General features: G+C 41.7%; 1 protein-coding gene across 4 annotated transcripts in view; it reads left to right on the forward strand.

Moving 5' to 3' along the window:
• LOC122555408 (pneumococcal serine-rich repeat protein-like) overlaps positions 1-23,310 on the forward strand; it is a 64,847-nt gene that overhangs the window by 37,737 nt on the left and 3,800 nt on the right. For all 4 annotated transcript variants that reach the window (XM_043701389.1, XM_043701388.1, XM_043701390.1 and 1 more), the window contains 8 exons: positions 2,386-2,649; positions 6,769-6,881; positions 9,111-9,330; positions 11,765-11,902; positions 13,985-14,122; positions 16,411-16,482; positions 18,943-19,055; positions 22,345-22,537. In XM_043701389.1, the coding sequence (XP_043557324.1) occupies positions 2,386-2,649; positions 6,769-6,881; positions 9,111-9,330; positions 11,765-11,902; positions 13,985-14,122; positions 16,411-16,482; positions 18,943-19,055; positions 22,345-22,537 (1,251 nt within the window). The remainder of the gene's footprint in view (positions 1-2,385; positions 2,650-6,768; positions 6,882-9,110; positions 9,331-11,764; positions 11,903-13,984; positions 14,123-16,410; positions 16,483-18,942; positions 19,056-22,344; positions 22,538-23,310) is intronic.

Consider the following 23,310-nt stretch of genomic DNA (forward strand, 5'->3'; position numbering starts at 1 on the left):
CCGGAGCACCCGGTGGAAACTCACGCAGACACGGGGAGAATGTGCAAACTCCACACAGAGAGTCGCCTGAGGCAGGAATTGAACCCGGGTCTCTGGCGCTGTGGGGCAGCAGTGCTAACCACTGTGCCACCGTGCCGCCCACAAACAATGCTTAAACAATGTGCAGCACCATTCACAACTCATCGCATACTGAGTTGAAACTTTATTGCTGGAACAGCACAGCAGGTCAGGCAGCATCCAGGGAACAGGAGATTCGACGTTTCGGGCACAGCCCCTTCTTCAGGAATGAGCAGAGAGTGTTCAGCAGGAGAAGATAAAAGGTAGGGAGGAGGGACTTGGAGGAGGGGAGTTGGAAATGTGATAGGTGGAAAGAAGTTTTTCTTATCTGCGATGTTTTGTGTTATGTTGCTGAAAATATTACTGATGAAATACTTAGCAGTTGTAGTAAAATCATGCGTATACTTAGGATGAAGAAGATTATGAGTACCACATATGCTTGGTCCAGTTCTTGTTGGATTCATTTGGATATCAAAGTTGAAACTTTATTGCTGGAACAGCACAGCAGGTCAGGCAGCATCCAGGGAACAGGAGATTCGACGTTTCGGGCACAGGCCCTTCTTCAGGAATGAGCAGAGAGTGTTCAGCAGGAGAAGATAAAAGGTAGGGAGGAGGGACTTGGAGGAGGGGAGTTGGAAGTGGAGGAGATGCGGTGGAGGGCACCGTCGACCACGTCGCCTTCCTGACCTGCAGTCTTCTTGTTGACCTCTCCGCCTCCATCCTACTCCTTTCTATCACCCTCACCTTGACCTCTTTCCACCTATCACATTTCCAACTCCCCTCCTCCAAGTCCCTCCTCCCTACCTTTTATCTTCTCCTGCTGAACACTCTCTGCTCATTCCTGAAGAAGGGCCTGTGCCCGAAACGTCGAATCTCCTGTTCCCTGGATGCTGCCTGACCTGCTGTGCTGTTCCAGCAATAAAGTTTCAACTTTGATCTCCAGCATCTGCAGACCTCACTTTCTCCTCATCGCATACTGAAACAGTCCATGCCCAAATCTGGACAATATCCAGGCTTGGGCTGTCAAATTGCAAGAAACAATTGCACTCAAAAAATGCCAGACAACGAACATTTACAATAAGAGACAATCTAATCACTGGCTGTTGACATTCAATAGTTTTACCATTACTGAATTCCCCATTATTAATATCCTGGAATTACCATTGACCAGAAACTCAACTGGACTCACCATATAAGCACAAAGGCCACAAGAACAGGTCTGATGCTAGGGATACTGTGGCAAGTAATTCATTGCCTGACTCCTTGAAGCCTGCCAACCATCTACAGAACACCAGTCGGGAGGGTGATGGAAAATTTCCCATTTACCTAGATGGATTAGCTCCAATGACACTCAACAATCTTGACACCATCCAGAACAAAGCAGCCCACTTGATTGGCACCACACCCACAAGTATCCACTCCTTCTACTGCCAGTGCTCAGTAACAGCAGTGTGTATTCTCTTCAAGATGCTGTGCGGAAAATTACCAAAGATCCTTAAACAACACCTTCCAAACTCAGGGCCACTTCCATCCAGAAGGACAAGGGCAGCAGAAACATGGTAGCAGCAGCACCTTCAAGTTCGCTTCCAAGCCATTCAACATCTTGACTTCCCCATTCCTTCAGTGTCACTGGGTCAAAATCCAGGAATCCCCTCCCTAAGGGTATTGTAGGTCTATCTACAGCACATGGCCTGCAGCGGTTCCAGCAGGCAGCTCGCCACCACCTTCTCAAGGGCAACTAGGGACAGGCAATAAATGCTGGCCCAATTTTTAAAAACTGGCCTGTGGCTCTATTGTCTAATACAAATCTCCTGCCCCTTTCCAATATCTGTGCCAATTATTTCCATCCAAATAACCCTCTTGAGTGTTTCAGTTGAACTTGCATTCATCACATTGAATGGAGTGGATTCTCAGCCCGAATTACTGAACCATCTACAGACTGTGTGGAAAGTGTTTTGTCACATCACCCTGCCTTCGTTTAGCCATGCTGTGGAAGTGCCAATGTTGGACTGGGTTGGCCAAGATCAGAAGTCACGCAACACCAGGTTATAGTTCAACAGGTTTATTTGAAATCACAAGCTTTCAGAATGCTGTTCCCTTGTCACTTTGGCTGATGAAAGGGCAACGCTCAGAAAGCTTATGCTTTCAAATAAACCTGTTGGACTATAACCTGGTATAGGGTGACTTTTGATCTTGCTTTGTTTACACATTGCTTTAAAGCTATGCCTGATAAGGCATCAATGAACTTTTAAAAAATGGATTGTTTTGCCTGACAATAAATAATTGCTGATGTTTCATTACAGATAATCTTGTGGTTTTGTTTTGCAGAGCCATTGAACTTCATTCGTATTAATTTGATATCCGTTCAAAGTGAAACAATTTCCATTACCTGGGACACAAACAATGTCGTGAAGCAGCTGACATTTTCTGTCACACTTACTGCAGTACAGTTAAATATTAATGGGAAGAGTAAGGAAACTGAGGAAAAAGAAGCCGAATTCAATGACCTCCAGCCTGACATTGAATATCACATCACAATCCAAACAACAACGTGTGGTCAGCTGCAGTCTATCACACGCAGAGTCAGGACAAGTAGGTTTCTCAATGCTCAATGTTGCAATTGCTTATTCTGCATATAGATTAGCCTTTATAATGGGTTCCTGAAGCTGCCTACTGAGGCCTAGCTCTGGGTTTCATTGTTTTAAATCAGGATTAACATTGCTGACAATTAGACGAACAACTCAATTCTATTGCAGCATGAGTGTGCTTGAAGCGGAGCAAAAGAAGTTTTGATGTTTATATTTTATTTTCCTCAGTATTGTTACATGTGAGAATGTTGTAAATTAGACTGAAAAGTGAGAAGAGTGGAAGTCCACATAAAAACAATGATGCATGGGTTCTGGATGGCCAACTTTCTTTGTTTAAAGTTTTTTTAAAAGTCCTTTAACTGTAGTTAAATCATGAATATGGAACATTCACGTATCATTAAGTTAGCTTCAGTTGCTTGTTGCTAAGACCAAGTCGAGGGATCTTGATATAGGTTAAAGCTATTGGTTTTACTTAATTGCAGGACCCAGTCAAGGCTAACCCTGGTGCTGTTGCAGGGTGGATGCCTGGAGAGGTGGTAGTTAAGTTGGGGGGGGAGGGGGAGCGGAATGTTGGTATTCTGTGTAACTTTCTCTCGTCGTGTAGCATCGGGCTGCTCGTGGTGCCAGATTGCATTCCCTTAAGGAGCCAGCACCCTCATCAACTTCCAAAATGTAAAATGGACTGGTGAAGTGGAACTGTTACACTACTGACCTAGACCTCCTTAGACTGCTGCTGGTCACCCATTCCTTTCGGAGGGGCAGCTGTACAGTGGTTGGAGTAGGGACCAGTAGCCTCTTGGCAAGTCTGAGCTTGGAAAGACAGAAGAGCGGCCCAGCACTGGAAGAAAATACTGAAAAAGTTACCCTTCAGCTTTGTCCAGGTCTCCTCCGTGAGTTAGATGCTTGCACTGATCTGCCAGGGCAAAGCCCTTCAAAGGATTAGCAGCTGCTGTCACAGTAGGCAAAACATAGAACAGTGCAGCACAACCACAGGCCTTTCGGCCCACCATGTCTATGCCAGCCATGATGCTATTCTAAACTAATCCAACTCGCTACACAAGGTCGTATCCCTTTATTGTCTATCTAAATGTCTTCCGGACATTAGGAGAGGCGATGGCCTAATGGTATTATCACTGGACTGTTAATCTAAAGACCCAAGTAGCCCATGGCTGATAGTGTAATGTGAACTCAGTAGAATCTGGAAGTAAGAATCTGGTGATAACCGCGAATCCATTGCCAATTGTTGGAAAAACCCATCTAATTCACCAATGTCCTTCAGGGAAGGAAACTGCCATCCTAACTTGGTCTGGCCTACATGTTATTCCAGACCTATAGAAATGTGGTTGACTGTCATCTGGGCAATTAGGGACAGGCAATTAATGCTGGCTTGGCTAGTGACGTCCTTAACCCATGCATGAATTTAAAAAACCTACCATCTTCTGTGTAAAAAACTTGCCTCACACATCTCCTTCCAATATTCCCCCTCTCACCTTGAGCCAATGGCCCCTAGTACATGACATTTCCACCCTGGGAAATAAGATTCCAACTCTCCACCCTATCCATGCCTCTCATCATTTTATGTACTTTTATCAGATCAACCCCAGCCTCTGACGCTTTAGTGAAAACAATCCAAGTTTGTTCAATGTTCCTTGTAGATTGAGTCTATATATGTGAACTTAAGGCGTGGATCAGTACCTGGGACTACGATGTTGTGGCCATCACGGAAACGTGGATAGAAGAGGGACAGGAATGGTTTTTGGAGGTTCCTGGTTTCAGATGTTTCAGTAAGATTAGAGAGGGTGGTAAAAAAGGAGGGGGGGTATTGGATGGGGCGGTGTTTGTGCAGTGTGTCCAGGAAGCTTTTCTAACGCAGTATGTAGATTGTCCGACCAGAGGGGAGGCCATATTGGATTTGGTACTCGGTAATGAACCGGGACAAGTGGTGGGCTTGTTAGTGGGTGAACATTTTGGTGATGGTGACCACAATTCTGTGACTTTCACCTTGGTTATGGAGAGAGATAGGTGCGCACAACAAGGTAGATTTTATAATTGGGGGAAGGGAAATTACGATGCTGTAAGGCAGGATTTGAGGAGCATACGTTGGGAGCATAGGCTGTCAGGGAAGGATGTCGTTGAAATGTGGAAATTTTTTAAGGAACAGATACGACGTGTCCTTGATATGTATGTACCTATCAGGCAGGAAAGAAATGGTCGTGTGAGGGAGCCTTGGTTGACGAGAGAGGTTGAATGTCTGGTAAAGAGGAAGAAGGAGGCTTACATAAGGTTGGGGAAACAGGATTCAGACAGAGCAGTGGAGGGGTACAGGATAGCCAGAAGGGACCTGAATAAAGGGATTAGGAGAGTAAGAGAGGGCATGAAAAATCTTTGGCGGATAGGATCAAGGATAACCCCAAGGCATTTTATGCGTATGTGAGAAACATGAGAATGAGGAGAACGAGGGTAGGTCCGATCAAGGACAGTAGTGGGAGACTGTGTATTGAGTCGGAAGAGATAGGAGAGGTCTTTAATGAGTACTTTTCTTCAGTATTTACGAATGAGAGGAACCGTATTGTTGAAGAGGTGAGTGTGAAACGGACTTGTAAGCTAGAGGAGATAGATGTTAGGAAGGAAGATGTGTTGGGCATTTTGAACAACTTGAGGATAGACAAGTACCCCGGGCCTGACGGGATATATCCTAGGATTATTTGGGAAGCAAGAGAGGAAATTGCAGAGCCATTGGCAATGATCTTTTCGTCTTCACTGTCAACGGGGGTGGTACCAGGGGACTGGAGAGTGGCGAATGTTGTGCCCCTGTTCAAAAAAGGGAATAGGGATAACCCCGGGAATTACAGGCCAGTTAGTCTTACTTCTCAAAGAAACCATCCCACCCTGACAATGTTTTTCTACAGCCTCTACCATCGAGGAGAAGGTTCAGGAGTCTGAACGTATGCACCAACTGGTTTTGAAACAGTTTCTACCCAACTGTTGTTAGAATACTGAATGGACTCACAAACTCTTAACATTCACCTGTACCTGTATTTTTGTTTTTGCTGCTGTTTACCTATTATTTACTTATCTATGCTACTTAACTCCATGATCTGCCTGTATTGCTCACAAGACAAAGCTTTTTTTTACATTAAAGTGTTTTTTTAATTTTAATTTTTGATCATGAAATCATTTCTACCCCATGATATGGCAGATCAAACAAAAAGACAACCCAAGGTAACAGACCACCAACATGCTGCCTCTGTCTACAATGCCAGTTTTAAGACAAAGCTTTTCACTGTGCTTCAGAATCTGTGACAATAAATTCAATTCAATTCAATTCAATTCAATTCAATTCATGCCTGTGGTCTAACAATCTAGAATCCTGGACTAATCATCCTCAAAAACAGAAAAGCTCAGCAGGTCTGGCAGCGTGTGTAGAGAGAGATCAGAGTTAAAGTTTTGTGTTGAGTGACCCTTCCTCAAAACTCTAAGATTTTCTAGTCTATGATTCAAACAAATTTGTGTGCCCCTGTGCGTAAATCGCCAAAGTTTAATATAAAAGCGAGTATAACAAATAATTAGGAATACAAATACAACACAGATGCTACCAGACTTACTGAGCTTCTCCAGCAATTTCTGTGTTTGTTTCTGACTTCCATGTACCTTCTGGAATGAAGTTTTTAAAACGTGTCACAATATCATGTGCATATTGTGAGGGCAATTGAGTACCATAGTAGTGATTCAAATAAAAACAAACCGCTGTTTTTTTTTCCTGAGGACTAAATGTGGAGAGGGTGGTTCCTCTTGCAGAAGAATCTAGAACTAGTGTTATGATTTAAAATTCATTAGCTGGCCATTTGAAATTGAGATAAGGTCTTTTTTTTTCACAGAGATTCATGAGGCAATGAACAAAACATTTTTAAGGGAGAGGTGGGTAGATTCTTGATAATCAAGGGGGTGGAAGGCTATCAGTGGGAGGCAAAAAAGTGTAGTCAGCTGATCTTCGATGAAGTTATTAAATGATAGAGCAGAGCTGAGAGGCAGAGTGGTCTTCTCCAACTCCTACATCTTGAGTTTATATGTTCATACGAATCAAATTCATAATTATGCAAATTGCTCATCTTTCTTTTCAAAGTTGCCATTGTGCTGGAAGTGTCAACGAGAATTACAAATGTGCAATTTGAACAAGATCTTGAAGACAAACAAAGCAAGAAGTTCAAAGACTTTGAAAGGAATTTCACTGCTGATGTAAGTTATTCCCTCGCTTCGGAGGAATACTCACTTTGGGCCCTCTTTTAGTTCTGCTAAGTCAACAGCCCGTGATCCCGTGACCCCATGATCCCGTGATCCCACGATCCCGTGATCCCGTGATCCTGTGATCCCGTCATCCCGTGATCCCGTGATCCCATGAACTCTCCCCTTGAAACAGTGTTTGGAGGAAGTTGTTGATAGATTTTTGTGAGCAAGGATGTGCTATGTCATCAAGATAGGCAGGAATGTGGATTTGTGATTGCAATCAGATCAGCTTTTATCTTAGAAATGTTACAGCAGACCTGAGGGTTCAAATGGCCTTACCCTGTTCCTTAAAATCATGTTGTATCCTTGTATGATTTTAATGTTACTTGTGTAACATTTAGTCACATTGTAATTAACAACCTGTCTACTGACACAGCTTGTTCTCTGTTTCACAATGTTTTCAGAGTCTCCCCTAGAAAGCCTTGAGGGAAACCTTCATTTGGGAAACATCTTCAGATATTTACCATTTCCAATCCTCTCTCAACTCCCTGATATATAGGGGATATTGTTACCAACACCCCCAATCTACTTTGCAACCAAGACAGAGCACCTTCAATAATATGAATTCCCATAGCACTGCACCAAAAGATCCACCTGGATCTCTCAGTGGGACTTTTGTTTTTCCTTTAATCACTGACAGGATGAATATGTTGCTGGCTGGGCCAGCATTCATTGCCCGTCCCTAATTGTCCAAAGGTCAGTTAAGTGTCAACTCTATTGCTGTGGGTCTGGAGTCATTTGCAGGCCAGACCAGGTCAGGACAGCAGTTTCCTTCCCAAAAGGGCATTAGTGAACCAGATGGTTTTTTTTTTCATGACGATTGACAATGGATTCATGGTCATCATTAGACTCTTAATTCCAGACTTTTGAAAAAAAAATTCAAATCCCAGTATCAGCCATGGCAGGATTCAAACCCAAGCCCTCAGCACATTATCTCGGCCTCCAATTAACAGCCCAGTGATAGAACACTAAGCCATTGCCTCTTCACTTGAATGCATAATCCCCTGACTAGGATGCAAGAATGTTTCCCATTTGGCCATCACCAATTTGATCAGTGTCTGTGGCAAGAACAGATAAATTAGCATTTTAGTTTTCTTCTTATGTTAATTAAAAATTTAGAACAAAAGAAAAAAGATCCTGTGCAAATTCCACAACAGGTGAGATGTCTGCTATACCCCACTGATGCTTCTATATCCCCATTTATCTCCAAACTGGTAAGGGTGTCAAAATAACCCCACAACTCAGTTATCCTGAAAAGTACTTTTCCCATTGCTTGTAAAGCCAATGTTTACAAATTGAGGTCCAGCACAAAACACCACTCATATAATCATTTACAGACAGGCAAAAATGACAATTCCTTGCTTGGAATCAGACAGTGTAATGATGTTTTTTAGTTTCTTTTCATTCATGGGGTGTGAGCATTGTTGGCTGGACGAGCATTTAAAGCCTGAACCTAGTTACCTTCAGAAGATGTTACCGTCTTGAACTGTTGCAGTTGGCTTGGTATAGGCCACATCCACAATGACTTTAGGGAGTGAATTCCAGGATTTTGACCCAGCAACAGTAAAGGAATGACTAATTAGCAGTCTCAGAGTATACTGGAAAATTGAAAATATGTAATGTTTGGCTGTGAAATAGATACCTGAGTTGGTTGCAGTTTTGACAATAATTCGAATTTAACCAATAAGTTTAAACCAAGTCAAGATCATGAATGGCTCCATTGCAGAGAAAAATTGCAGGTCGTGTTCCCCTGCTGCCCTTGCCCTTCCAAAAGATAAATGGTGCGTGTTTGGAAGGTGCTGTCAAAGGAATCTTGGTGAAGTTCTGCATTGCATTCATTGCATTTAAATCATTGGCATCCATGCAGACAATGATAATCTGCAACTAGCTCTGTATCAAAACTTCCTGCCATTTCACATCCTGTTATTACTGTGCTGAAGTTTGGCATCGGATATATATCCACAATTGGCTTTGCTTTTGAACCAGTAACTTTGCAATTCTCAGACAAACAAGTTGAAACAGAGTTGAGAAGCCCTCCAATTTCATTCATTAGAATCAAGCTGATAGGGAGAAGTCTTGTCTGTGAATCTTCCAATATTTAAAGGCTCTTTGCGATGCACATATACTATGGGGAAAAGAAAGAGACAAATGTTGGAAACGGATATTTGCTTTCTCTTTCAGCTGGTGCGTGGATTCAATGAACATTTCAAGGAATTATACAGAAGAGGAAGCCTTAGAATTAAAATTAATTCCATTAGGAATGGGAGTGTACTTGTGGATTTTGAGGTTGCAGTGTCAACAAATGTGACTGCCCCTACAGCTACAGTTTCAGATGTGCTCACTAAATCTTTAAATACCAGCGAAATGTTCAACGTGGACCTTCAAAATACAAGCATCGTAGGTAAGGAATATAAATGCATGCCTTTCCACCAATGACTTGATAAAACTTGACAAAATATCAAGCATAATGCACTTTTAAGTTGCAAAAGCCACATGACAGTGTTATGAATTTGAAGGTGTGTACTGTACCTTTAAGAGAGAGTGAATATGTTTTGCACTGAGAGCTTACAAGCTCCTGTGATATGACTCAACAGCAGTCTCAGAGTATACTGAAAAATTGAAAATACATAAGTTTGGCTGTGAAATAGATACCTGAGTTGGTTGCAGTTTTGACAACAATTCAAATTTAACCAATAAGTTTAAATTATGACCCAGGATGCTTGTTGGGGATGTAATAAAAGGAGGCATTATGAATGTCAGATAGAGTAATTGCCATCGACAGAGTAACTGCCATCAAGAGAGAGTGAGAGAGAAGGGGGAGAAAGAGAGAGAGAGACAGAGATATATATATATAGAGAGAGACACAGAGAGAGACCCAAATGATTGAAACACTCTCTTTCAAAGATATCTTTTTCATATGAAACATCTTCACAGTAAAAAGCAAAGACGACAACCCAGGGAGATGCTGGGAATAGTTAGAAAAATATTCTAAATACAGGAAAAGGTATGGTTCAGAAGGAGATCACTCTTTCCATCAAATCTGCATTGGTCTAGAAATAAACTGACACCCTAATCCCATTCTCCAGCACTTGATTCATGTCCCAGGACATGCGGGGCATTCACATGCATATTAAGACACTTTTCACGAGGTGAAAGTTTCCATTTTTGTTTACCTTTTAGACAATGAGTTATAGACCCACAGCCCTCTGGGAGAGAACATTCTTCCTGTTTTGACTCATTTCCTAATCATAGCTCTATCTAAATCAGCAATGAAGAAATTCAACAACCAATGCTTTCTGGGGAAGAGAATTCCACTGTATAGCATATAGCGCACAGTTAATTGCCCATAAATCTGACTTACTTTCTTATTTAGTTTGATTGCATTTCCACTGAAGGCGCTCTGTCTACCATGGATTTTATGTCAGGACCCTGATAGATTTTCTATTTATTTCAAGACTGCTTTCGCTTCCCAACAATTACTGTTTGTCCAGGTAATATTATCACTTCCCCTACTCTGGTTGAAGTTGCCAATGAGCACTTTGAATGCTCAAATCTTTGGTGAATATTAGCCACCAAAAACCTAATTGAGCTGTGGGGAAGAGTTCTCATCTCTGACCTTCTGTGTCTGTAGCTTCTGTGTCTCTGTAGCTTCCTCTGTGATCACACCATTTCTTGAATTCTGAACACCTGCACATCTCCAATTTTAATTGCTCCCTCATTGGCTGACATGACTTACTTGCCTGGTTCTTAAACACGGGCATTCCTTCTCAGACCTTTTTTGTCTCTTTACCTCTAGCTCTTTCTTTAAGATGCTCCTTCAAAGCTACCTATTGACCTAACGCAGATCGCTTGGCATGGTATTCCTTTATGTGGCTCAGTATCAAATTTTGTTTGATAATGCGCTTATAAATTAACTTGTCCTTTTCCAATGTACAAAGTTGCAGCGTTGTACATCTGAGTGAAATTTCCAATTTAATGACGCTCCATTTGAACTTACAGAGATATTAAACTGTAACTACCCAGTCTCATCTTCTCGTGAATTATGCAGTTCTCAAGTGAGTCCAAAGAAACCATCAAAGCTGGATGAAAAGCCAAGGCTGAAAGTTATCAATAATGTGGAGGAGATGGTGTTGGACGCGGGTGGACAAAGTTAAAAATCACACAACACCACATTATATTGTGTTCAGTTCTGTTTGCCTCATTATAGGAAGGATGTGAAAGCTTTAGAGAGAGAGTGCAGAGGAGATTTACCAGGATGCTGCCTGGATTAGAGGGCATGTCTTCTGAAGAAAGGTTGAGGGAGCTAGGGCTTTTGTCATTGAAGCGAAGAAGGATGAGAGGTGACTTGATAGAGGTGTACAGGATGAACAGGCACAGGTAGAGTGGATAGACAGAGACTGTATCCCAAGGCAGAAATATCTATCACAAGGGGGGCATGATTTTAAGGTGATTGGAGGAAGGTTTAGAAAAGATATCAGAGGCAGGGTCTTTACATAGAGATTGGTGAGTGGATGGAATACACTGCCATCAGTGGTAGTAGAGTCAGATACATTAGGGACATTTAAGCCACTCTTGGATAGACACATGGATGATAGTAAATTGAGGGGTGTGTAGGTTTGTTTGATCTTAGAGTAGGATAAAAGGTCGGCACAACATCGAGGGCCGAAGGGCCTGTATTGTGCTGTACTATTCGATGTTCTATATTCTATGTTATAGTCCATCAGGTTTATTTGGAAGCTTGTACTTGGTTTTGTGAGAAAATTATCAAGTAATAGTCTGGTAATTCAGCACTTCGAATATTGCAATCAATTTACTCTGTGTATATCTTGTTGCAGAAAGGGACAGCTGCCAGCCAGGGTTGAATGACTGTTCAGCTAATGGAACATGTATTAGACTGAACGCAACTTACACTTGTCAGTGCAATGCTGGATTCAGCGACACAAGCCCCAATACACCAGGAAGGATCTGTGAAGGTAGGACATTGCCTGACTTTAACATGACTCGAAACCATCGATTTGAAGTAAATCATTGCTCTTACTGATAGTTTTTATCTGTTTCTTATTTCTGACATTGATGAGTGTCAGACGGGGAGAAACACATGCCTTAGCCACCTGCACAAACACACCAGAGTATTTCACATGTAGCTGTTTAGTGGGAATGACAGATGCCAATCCGGCAAACCCAGGAACTCAGTGTACAGGTACAGACCTGAACAGTTTAAGCTATGATTGGTAAGATTGTAAGGAATGTGAAAATGTTTCTAAATTAATCCCTGTGATATTAAATTTTAACTTATAACCACTTCACTGCTATTTTATAACTCCTGTACACATTTAAAATAAATGAGAGAATGACTTCTTAAACTAATGGTGTAATGTCAGGAAAAATGTCATAAAGTAATAAGGTGGATTCTTACAGGAGCCTGAACTAGCATATTGGGCAATGGTGAGGTTTGTGGCTAAATCATCTGTGAATTCCAGTGAGGCCCATTTCAATGTCAGAAACAACTCGGTGCATCTTTTATGCATTTGCCAAGTTTCTCACGAGGCAGCAGTCAGTTGCCAATTGATTGGAATTATTGCTTGGCAATTGCTTTCTTAGAGCACACTTTGCCTCATTAATATTTAGTTTTCTGGTAATTTGGGGATAAAGTCAACCATCTTCATGTCAAACAAAACTCTCCAAATAACTTGATACAATAGACACTTAGTCAAGAAAGTATAACATTCAATCTTCTGTTATGAATGGAATGTATGTGCTTTACAACAGTTGGAACTAGGATGTGTGTGAAAGGGATGTGGATTTTCTTTCTATTTTAGGAGCATATATTTAAATTTAATGTATTAACAACAAGCTTTTGTGAGTTTAAAATAGCAAACGTTATTCATTCTTACACACGACATTAGAAATGTCATATTTAGCCTCATACACCACACACAAACAAAGACCGGTCACAAATAATGTTAATGCACCTCCGATCACCTGTGTGACAGTCTGGTGGCTCCTAATTTGATGATTTAAAATTGAAGTGAGGGTTGTATAAAGTGAGAGAATCACAGCAGCTTCTGTGCTATGACACTCTTTCAGTCTTTTGCAAAAGCACCGAAAGTTCATCATCTGATATGCCTACACTGGAACTGCCAATAGAATCTAGTCATGGAGCTTGCACAAGACAGAATGCAGCTTGCACCAGAGTGTGCATAGCTAAATTCATGGACAGAAGACTCTTGGAGACATGCATCAGGTTGGAAGACCGCCTGAGTTGAATCTCACCCCAAATCATCAGTTTAAAGTAACATTTACTCCTACTGATAGTATTGATCTGTTTCTTGTTTCATACAGTGACGAGTGTCAGAAGGTTGCATTAGCTACCTGCACAAACACTCCAGGGAATTACACGTATAGCTGTTTAGAGAGAATGACGGATACTAATCCAGCAAATCCAGGAACACAATGCAAATGTAAAGACCTGAACTGTTTAATCCAATAATGTTGAGAAAGTAAGGAATGTGAAATGTTTCCAAATGGTGATATTAAGATGCGAGTGAATTCTCTTGTGTTTATCTTATGGTCATTTCATTGCAACCTTGGACCGTAAGACTGTTAGCCATAGGATGTAAGTAGGACATGAGCCCATCAAGTCTGCTGTGCCATTCAACAAGATCATGGCTGATCTCCTACCCTCAATACCTCTTTTCTGCCTTATCCCCAAAACGCTCAAGTCCCTTACTAATTAAAAATCTGTCTCTCTCATTCTTGACTCTGTTCAATGATCCAGCCTCAACAGCCCTCCACAGATACTCTGCCCTTTGAGAAGAAAACTCCCGAAAAATTTAAAGTAAGTGGATAAATAACTTGGTTGATCTTATACAGGAATGTCAAAAAGAGTGTCATGCTGTCATAGAACAGAGAACACAGAAAAATACACCGCAGAACAGGTCCTTTAGCCCTCAATGTTGAGCCGACCTGTGAACTAGTCTAAGCTCATCCCCCTACGCTATCCCATGAAGTAACTTTTGCTCGAACTGATTGATGTGATCTGTTTCTTGTTTCAGACATTAACGAGTGTCAGACTGGGAACCGAACATGCTCTGATTTAGCTGTCTGCACAAACACCCCAGGAAATTTCACGTGTGGCTGCTTTCAGGGCATTTTAGATTCCAAACCATCAAACCCGGGCACACAGTGCAAAGGTAAACACTGGAACTGCTTAAAGCAGGATTGATGAGCATGAGTGTGTAATCTGGGGAGATACTGGGGTAGTTGTCTTATAGTTCAATGTAGAGTGTGTGAGGTATTACAGAAGCAGCACCTGATTTAACTAAAAATATGCTATGTTGTGAAGATGCTAGTGTTGGGTGGGGTGGACAAAGATAAAAACCCTACAAACATCAGGTTACAGTCTAACAGGTTTATTTGGAAATATTAGCTTTCAGAGCGCTGCTCTTCTGAATGTGTTGTCAACGTGATGCATAACAAATAGTATATGCATCAAATGATTGCAGGTCTCAGCAATTCCTCAGCCAACAGGTCCAATCTAAGGCCTGAGGTCCAGCCACACCCAGATGTGAATTAAATAACTCACCTGAGGAGGATGATGCTTCACGATTATCCCCATCTTCAATGATTTGAGATCCTGGTGTGTGAGTTAAAGAAAAAGGTTAAAGCATTCACAGCAATTTTCAGCCAGAAGTTCGGAATTGACAATCCATCCCAGTCTCCTTCCCAGGATCACAGATGGCAGCACTTATCCAATTTGACTCACTCCACATGATATCATGTAAATGTTCTGAGTGCTGACAATATTCTGGGAGAAAGTGAGGTCTGCAGATGCTGGAGATCAAAGTTGAAACTTTATTGCTGGAACAGCACAGCAGGTCAGGCAGCATCCAGGGAACAGGAGATTTGACGTTTCGGGCACAGGCCCTTCTTCAGGAATGAGCAGAGAGTGTTCAGCAGGAGAAGATAAAAGGTAGGGAGGAGGGACTTGGAGGAGGGGAGTTGGAAATGGTTGGTCAACATGATTAGAAGGTTGTGGGGAGATTGAGGAGGCAGGGAGAGATCAAATCATAGTGACGAGTAGGGTTTGGAGAAAGGTGGCCAATCACAGTGCAGGAACAGGTTCACCCTTGACCTCTTTCCACCTATCACATTTCCAACGCCCCTCCTCCAAGTCCCTCCTCCCTACCTTTTATCTTCTCCTGCTGAACACTCTCTGCTCATTCCTGAAGAAGGGCCTGTGCCCGAAACGTCGAATCTCCTGTTCCCTGGATGCTGCCTGACCTGCTGTGCTGTTCCAGCAATAAAGTTTCAACTGACAATATTCTGGTCAGATTAATAGCACTGATACGTTTTCTCCAAAACTAGTCCCCAGCCCAGTTGTTCTGGTATAATTACAATGCTGGCTTCTTTCTGACAATGTGAAAATTGCTCAGGTATGTCCTGTCCCTAAAAAGCAGGACCAATCTAACCCAGTCAATTACTGCTGCATCAGTCTAATCGCAATCATCAGCAAAATGATGGAAAGGATAATTGATTACTGCTATCAAATAGCACTTACTTGACAATAATCTGGTCACTGATGCTCTCTTTGGATTTTGCCAGGCCCACGTTATTCCTGACTACATTAAAGCTTTGATCCAACCAATCACTGATATTGGCAAATGTCCATTTCATGTGATGTCACTTTGGTTACTAATGATGCCAAAATAGTTTTAACACGAGAATGTCTCTCACAAATTTTAAGTGTTGCTCTGTTCAAGTCCAAACACATGCTGCAGAGGGTCACACATGCAGAAATTTTACTTGATAATCAACTAAGATAATAGGTTGACCTCACGACTATAATGTTACCTTGTTAATGTGAATATCAAAAAGGAAATTAACCATGTAACTTCTGTTGTCCAGCATTGAGACATTCTGGAGTCTCAGTGAGACACAGGTTACAGCATGGATCTGTGGGAGAGGTTACTTCAGGGTTCTCATTCGTCTCAAAGTACTAATAATCCTCTTTGAACATGAACAGTTGTAAACTGGAGTGAGTGACCATATTGCTAATTCTATTTGAACAAATAATCTTGCAGGAAACATTTGGCCTTAGCACAAAGTAAATGATAGATAATGGAAGAGCACTGAGTGAGACCGTTTGGCCCTCTCTGATTGTATTGGGTCCCCCCTGCTCTTTCAAACTTGCCCTGAATTTTTTTTCTAATTTTCAGATTGGATATCCTATCCCCTTACAGATAATGCTTTCCAGATTTTAGGCACTCATTGTGAAACTAAAACTGATTTTGCCCCTTTCATTTTCCTTTCTGTTTTGACTCCACCTGGTTTTCTTTAGGATTGACTTGCCACCAGCCAAGACTAACATGTACCGAAATAGAAACCGCAACTGTACCTTGTCAATGCAGAGGTGTTGGGATTGCATATAAGGAACTTATATTGATTATTGACTGACCTGTCCTTTTTGTTGTCAATGCAGATCCGAATGACTGCTTCACCAATGAAGATCCCTGTGCTGTGTTTCAATGTTTGACAAATAATAGCTGTCCCTGTAAGTAATTACACCCTCCCTAGTCTTGCAGTAGAAATGCTTTCTTACTTTGGAATTTGCATCCTATCATTTGTCCTGATAAAGGTCAGACAGAAAGCTTCTACAGCACATTTCTTTTGGCAGCAATGCGAATATAAGTTGTTGTTGTTGTACTTTTTAAATTGTAGGGCCGGGAGTCACTTTGTCAAGTCCCATTACAGATCACCCTTTTGCTTGATTGATCCAATCCCTGCGACAACAGTACCTTCAATATCGGGTCAACATTTAGCTTTGAAAACTTCTTTTGTGCTTATAACCATTTTGCATAAAAACTTTGAAACATTTTAAAATGTGGAGATGTTTGTTCGAAGGTGTTACTTTCTTTGTTCATTACAAATAATGGCACTGTGGCCTGGCCAATGCTTATAAATTAGATTTTGCTTTCAGGATTTTTTTTAACATATCAATCTGTTTGTGCATGTTGTGAAGCACCTTTTATATCCAAAGGTGGAACTCGAATCTGGCCTTTCTGCCCCATAGGTAGGGATGCTATCATAGCACCACAAGATCCCATTAGGTTTTCACCTTTGCCCTCTAGCCTGCTATTCCTGTAATTGTAAATGCCTGTACTGTAGACCCCTCAAATCCACACCATGGTTGACTTCTGTACTTTCCCTGCTAAGTCCCTGCCTCTGGATTTCCCTCACTGAGACCTTACCTCGCCCCACATTTCTCTCCCACTTTTAAACTCTCCACTAAGAATAAGCTTCTGATTATTCTGTTCATTTACCTGCCTTTCCCAATGGCTCTCAATTCTTAAGAATTGTTAAGCACATTGGAAGTTGTTCTTCGAAAAACGCTCTACAAATGCAAATTGTGGTGCTAAGTGTAGTTAAAAAAAAGTCCAAGACACCATAATGTTTTTAAAAAACTGTTAGATGCTGGAGATCTGAATTGAAAACAGAAAGTACTGGGGAAACTCAACAGATCTAACAGCATCTGCAAAGACAGAACCAGAGTTATCAGTTAGTCCAATATTTTTACACTTGTTCAGAACTGTTATTTATCCAGTTAATTCTCATAATCTGCAGGCTGTCAAATGGAAAGAATAAAATGTAGTCGGTCAAAATGCCAGTTCTTCTGAATTAACAGTTCACAGAATCAAATCCCATTCCAGGAGTTAGAATCAGACAATATGGAAACAGAGGCAGAAGTGGGTACTGCAGATGCAGGACATCAGAGTCTAGACTAGAGTGGTGCTGGAAAAGCACAGCAGGTCAGGCAGCATCCGAGGAGCACGAAAATAGATGTTTCGGGCAAAAGCCCTTCATCAAGGCTTCCTGCTCCTCAAGTGCTGCCTGACCTGCTACGCTTTTCCAGCACCACTCTAATCTAGACCTCAACAGCCTTCAGTCCAATCAGTCCTTGTCAACCGTACAGTCCATGTCCCAAACCAAACTCATCCCACCTGCCTGCACTTGGCCCACATCCCTCTCAACATTTCTTATTCATGTACTTATCTAAATGTCTAAACTGCATCCATCACTTCTTCTGGAAGTTCACTCCAAACACAAACCACTCTCTATATATAAAAAAGCCCCTCATATCTTTTTAAAAATCTTTCTCCTCTCCCCTTAAAAATATTTCCCTTCATCTTCAAATCTCCTAGCCTAGGGAAAAGACAACTGCCATTCACCCAAGCTATACTCCTTATTATTTTTTAAACCTCTACAAGGTCACCTCTCAATCTCCTACACTGCAGAGAAAGAAGTCCCAGCCTATCCAGCCTCTCCTTACAACTCAAACCATCCAATCCCAGCAACATTTGGTAAATCTCTTCTGCATCTTAATAATACCCTTCCTATAACAGGGAGACTAGAACTGGAGAAAGTACTCTAGAAGAGGTCTCTTAATCCAATTGTGAGAAGAGGTTCCACATGTTAATACAATATGCTCGATTATATGACATTTCTCTTGCATATTCATCACTGCCTGTTCAGTTTAAACAATTGGCATTACATATAAAACAATATAATTTAATGACAGCCTCATTTGCAATGACTAAACATAAACTTTGCCGACAATAAAAGCGATAGCAAGTGGAAGCAGATCAAGCTGACATTATGGACAGAATTTAGATTAGGGTGGTGCTGGAAAAGCACAGCAGGTCAGGCAGCATCCGAGGAACAGGAACTGAGTTTATGTTTCAGGTCAAGATGATCAGCTTTTGCGAAAAGTCACTGAATCCGAAACATTCACTCGGTTTCTCTCTCCACAGTTGCCACAGGGGCCTGTAGAGTATTTCCAGCAGTTCTCGTTTTTGTTTGATATTTCTAGCAGTAGTTTTGTTTTTTGGAACAGGACAATAGGGTGGGGCAATTTTAAAACAAAATTTCTTATTTCAACCTCTGATCAATTTATTCCATCACAAATTGAGTAATAGCTGGGTGATGAATGATCAGTTGATTATTGTTTTTCTAGCCAGGAGAATGTTCAAGACAATCATTACATTAAAGTCCAAGACATTCACCAATGACCTAAGAAATCCAGGAAGTGAAGCCTACAGTAGTTTATCATCTGAAATTAGAAATGCAGTAAGTGAAACAACTTCTTGCTTTGTTTTCCTGTTAATAAATCTGTTTCACCGCTCAAATGATGGAATTATTCAGATAGGATTTAGCCATAAGAGATCGGCTGGGATGGGGAAAGTTGGAAACAGGTTGTGGAGGAAAGGAGGAAGAAGGAATGTAATAAATTTGTGATTTCATACAAGATGTTGGCGAGGCCACATTTGGAGTACTGCTTGCAGTTCTGGTCACCCTATTATGGAAAGGAGATTATTAAACTAGAAAGAGTGCAGTTAAGATTTATTAGGATGCTCCCGGGACTGGAAGGTTTGGGTTAGAAGGAGAGGTTGGATAGGCTGGCACTGTTTTTCCTGGAGCGTCGGAGACTGAGGAGTGACCTTACAAGAGGTATATAAATCTTGAGAAGCATAGATACAGTCGATATTGAACAGCTTTTCCTCATGGTGGGGAGTCTAAAACTAGAGGGCATAGGTTAAAGGTAAGAGGGGAGAGATACAAAAGGGACATGTTTTCCAAACAAAGTGTGGTGACTGTCTAGAATGGACTGCCAGACGTAATGGAAGCGAGTACAATTTCATCATTTAAGAAACATTTAGACAAGTATATGGATGGGATAGGTATGGAATAATAGGGACCAAACACAGGCAAATGGGGCTAGTATAAATAGTGAAAACTGGGTGACATGGGAAAGTTGGGCTGAAGGGCTTGGATTTCATGCTGTAGCCCTCTATGACTCAATACAAATGGCTTTTATTCGATATGAATGTTGCATATGTGTACTCTTGGATGTCCTAACGCTTGTATTAATTTAGATGTGTTTAATCATCTGAAGAGCATTACTGATCAGCTTATTAAATAGGGAGGAAAGGTGGTTAATGGAGTAAAGGGTTAATGTAAATCAATCAGTGATACACCTGATAATGTATTTACGATATAGAGAGAAGAGTCTCTGAGGTAGAAACTGAGAAAGGAGTAACACTATGATAATGGATACGATAATGGGCGAATAAAGAGCTGGAATTACTTAATTATGTCTCCATCCAGACAAGCATTACCAGCTGAATCAACACTAAGGAGACTGGGACAAACCAAAGCTAAGATAAAAGGCAGTTTGGATCATGGTGCAGTAATTCCTTCCATGGCCAATGCATTCCAAACCCATTAATGCCAGCAATACTTGCCCAGTAAGCAAAGAGAAATGGAACTTTGATCTATGTCATCAGAATCAATAGGTGAGGGAATTCCTTTTGGATTGCTAGCACAAGGAGGGAGTGGAGGATCGGAGTTTGAGCTTACATGTCACATATGCTGATTTCTTTTAACAATTAACTTCTAAAAGCCATAAAATGTGAAGCAATCCAACAGCTGAAACTCAATTTGTTGTCACTGTATTATTTACACTGTAATAAACATAATGGGGATAAAGCTGGGATGGTCAGTTAGATAGATTAATTCATCCTCAATATATTGTTCAAGCCATATAAAATTGAACTTGCAGGATAAATAACTGCGTCTAGTAGCTTTTTTTTATTCACATAAATTCATTCAACAATGTTCTAGGATCAGAACATGGGTAGCACGGTGTGGTTAGCACTGCTGCCTCACAGCGCCAGAGATCTTGGTATGATTCCAGACTCGGACGACTGTGTGGAGTTTGCACATTCTCCCCGTGTCTGCGTGAGTTTCCACCGGGTGCTCCAGTTTCCTCCCACAATCCAAGGAAGGTTGGGTAAATTGGCCATGCTAAATTGCCCGCTGTGTTCAGGGATGCGCAGGTTAGGTGCATTCATCAGGGGTAAATGTAAAGTAATAGAGGAATGGGTCTGGGTGCGATAGTCTTCCGAGGGCCTCTGTGGACTTGTTGGGCCGAAGGGGCTGTTTCCACACTGTAGGGATTCTATGATTCAGAAGCAAATCCTTGTCAAATTTCTGGTGGTCTCCGAGGATAGGTTCTACCTAATGATCCCCAACCAGCTGAAGCTGGGAATGTGTTCACGATCAGGGAGAGCAGAGAAAGCTTTTTATCTCAGATATTGTTTGTGCAAAGTCATCCCAATCTTTATTTTGTGTCATTTGAAAACCAGCTGTTCTTGAAAATCATGGATGCTGCCCTGCTCTCAGTAAGAGGCCTGGAGAATGTGAATTGTTTTTAAATTGTTTAGAATAAAGAGGCTTTCTTCAAGGCAGCCTCTGAAAATAGGCCCTTTGAACAGATTAAAGAAAGGGTGACCATCTATTGAATGATCCTTCCCCAACACCTGGGCCACCCTAAGTTGAGCAGGCCTCAGACATCTAAAAGGATGGGTATAGTCTACATTAGGTGTGGAGACTGGTCCTCCGAGGAATGGTCCTCCTATCTGTGCCATATCCCTGATGTGCACTCCCTGCATCAGTGTAGTCTCCCTTGCAGCTCCCCGCCCTTCAATCCCCACCTCCTCCCTCCACCGGTTGGTATTTACTTGAGGATAGCCACTGATGAAATGAACAGCTTCTTAAAGTAGTTGAGTTGGGATAGCTGCCTAGGGCTTCTCTCTTCACACAGAGGACAGGAGCAGTTTAAATTCTTCCCTGCAAACTTTTCAAAGTGGAGATTACTGAGTGCTATGTTTTGTCATATCAAGTGCCATAATATCACCCATAGAGAAACCTTTGCTCATCAAAGTCATTAAACATTATGTCTTCTTCTGAATAATTGTCTTCATTTGAAAGTGTTGAAGAAACCCAGCAGGTCTGGCAGCATCTTTGGGGAGAAAAACAGACTTAATATCTGTTTTAGCAATTAAACGTAATTGCATTAATAATGAGGTCTGGCCTATGAGACAGCAAGGAACTGGGATTCTGTTGTGTTCTGTATTGTTTGCGGAAATGGTATTTGGGTTTGAACGTAGAAAAGATGTTGGAAATAATCTGGAATCGTAATGTGAGCTCAAGCTCATGTAACTATTCCAAAATATTCTGCAGTGTCAGTGAAGGCTTTAGATGGGTAGAATTATACATGTATGGAATGAGTTGCTAGAGGAAGTGGTGGAGGCTGGAATACTTACAACATTTAAAAGGCATCTGGATGGGTACATGAATAGGAAGAGTTCAGAGGGATATGAGTTAAATTCTGGCATTGGGACTAAGTTAATTTGGAATATCTGGTCAGCATGGACGAGTTGGATGGAAAGACCTGTTTCCATGCTGTATAGCTCTATAGCTGAATGACTCTAATTAGATGACATCTGTTCTTATCACTATGTTAGTTGATGCCTGCTTACACAGGGTAAGTAATACTTGCTTTTCTTCTTTCTAGGTTGTATCACCTGTACAAACTACATTGCAGGATAACACGTTTAATATCACCATCTTTGGTTTTCAAAATGGCAGCGTGGTGGCGAATATCCTGTCTTCCTTAAATAATGCTTCAATCACAGCTGCTACCCTGCAAATGGCCATTGCGAGTGCAGTCCGAACAATTGATCCCCAAGCTTCTGTCAATGTCATAGGTAGGATAATGATCATCATGTGGGCCATTATCGTCTATTTTTAACATTGTGCTGTTTTAATTGCTCACCTAAACCACGGTCGTGGAATGCTGTTCAACTGCCTGAAATACGGTTAAGTGGTAGAGGAAATGTTGGCATCTCAGAGATCCTTTGAACTCCTTAGGGACCATCTGGACCAGTTTCAGAGCTGACATTTAAAATGGGCATGGAACCACTCACCATTATAAAACCTCCTGGGCAGTACTTAATCCAATCCATTCCGGCAGGAAGGATGGTAGCCAGGCATGTGTAACAAGGGAGAGGCTGTGCATTAGTTTCCTGTTGATGCAAACCCTCCTGAAGTTCAGTTGGAGGTGGGAAGAGGTGGATATGACAAACCATCCTGCTTGTGATGGAATGTCTGACAGGCTCATTAGTGAATCGATTATCCCCGATCTCATGGGACAAGATGTAGGTTCAGGGAGTCTCCAATGGCTTCCCGGTCAGGTTTGCCTACTGGGGTCTCCCGCATCATCAGGGCCTGCTACCTCATTCAGGGCTCTGGCATTGGCAAGGGGATAGGGAGGACTGCTGATGTCCACACCTCTCCCTTCCTCTCCAATCCAGCCTGTGCACCCTTGTATCAGCATGCCTTGAAAGGTCCACAGCGGTTACACGTGGAAAAAACAAATTCTCACCTTAGTATTCCCCTGTTCTCACCACCTCTGGGATCAGCTGCACTCTGGCCCATTGATCCACCCTGTGTGGAATTTGGTCGGTTCTCAGTCTTCCAA

This window comes from Chiloscyllium plagiosum, chromosome 12, assembly GCF_004010195.1.
Source record: "Chiloscyllium plagiosum isolate BGI_BamShark_2017 chromosome 12, ASM401019v2, whole genome shotgun sequence".
Taxonomy (NCBI): Eukaryota; Metazoa; Chordata; class Chondrichthyes; order Orectolobiformes; family Hemiscylliidae; genus Chiloscyllium; species Chiloscyllium plagiosum.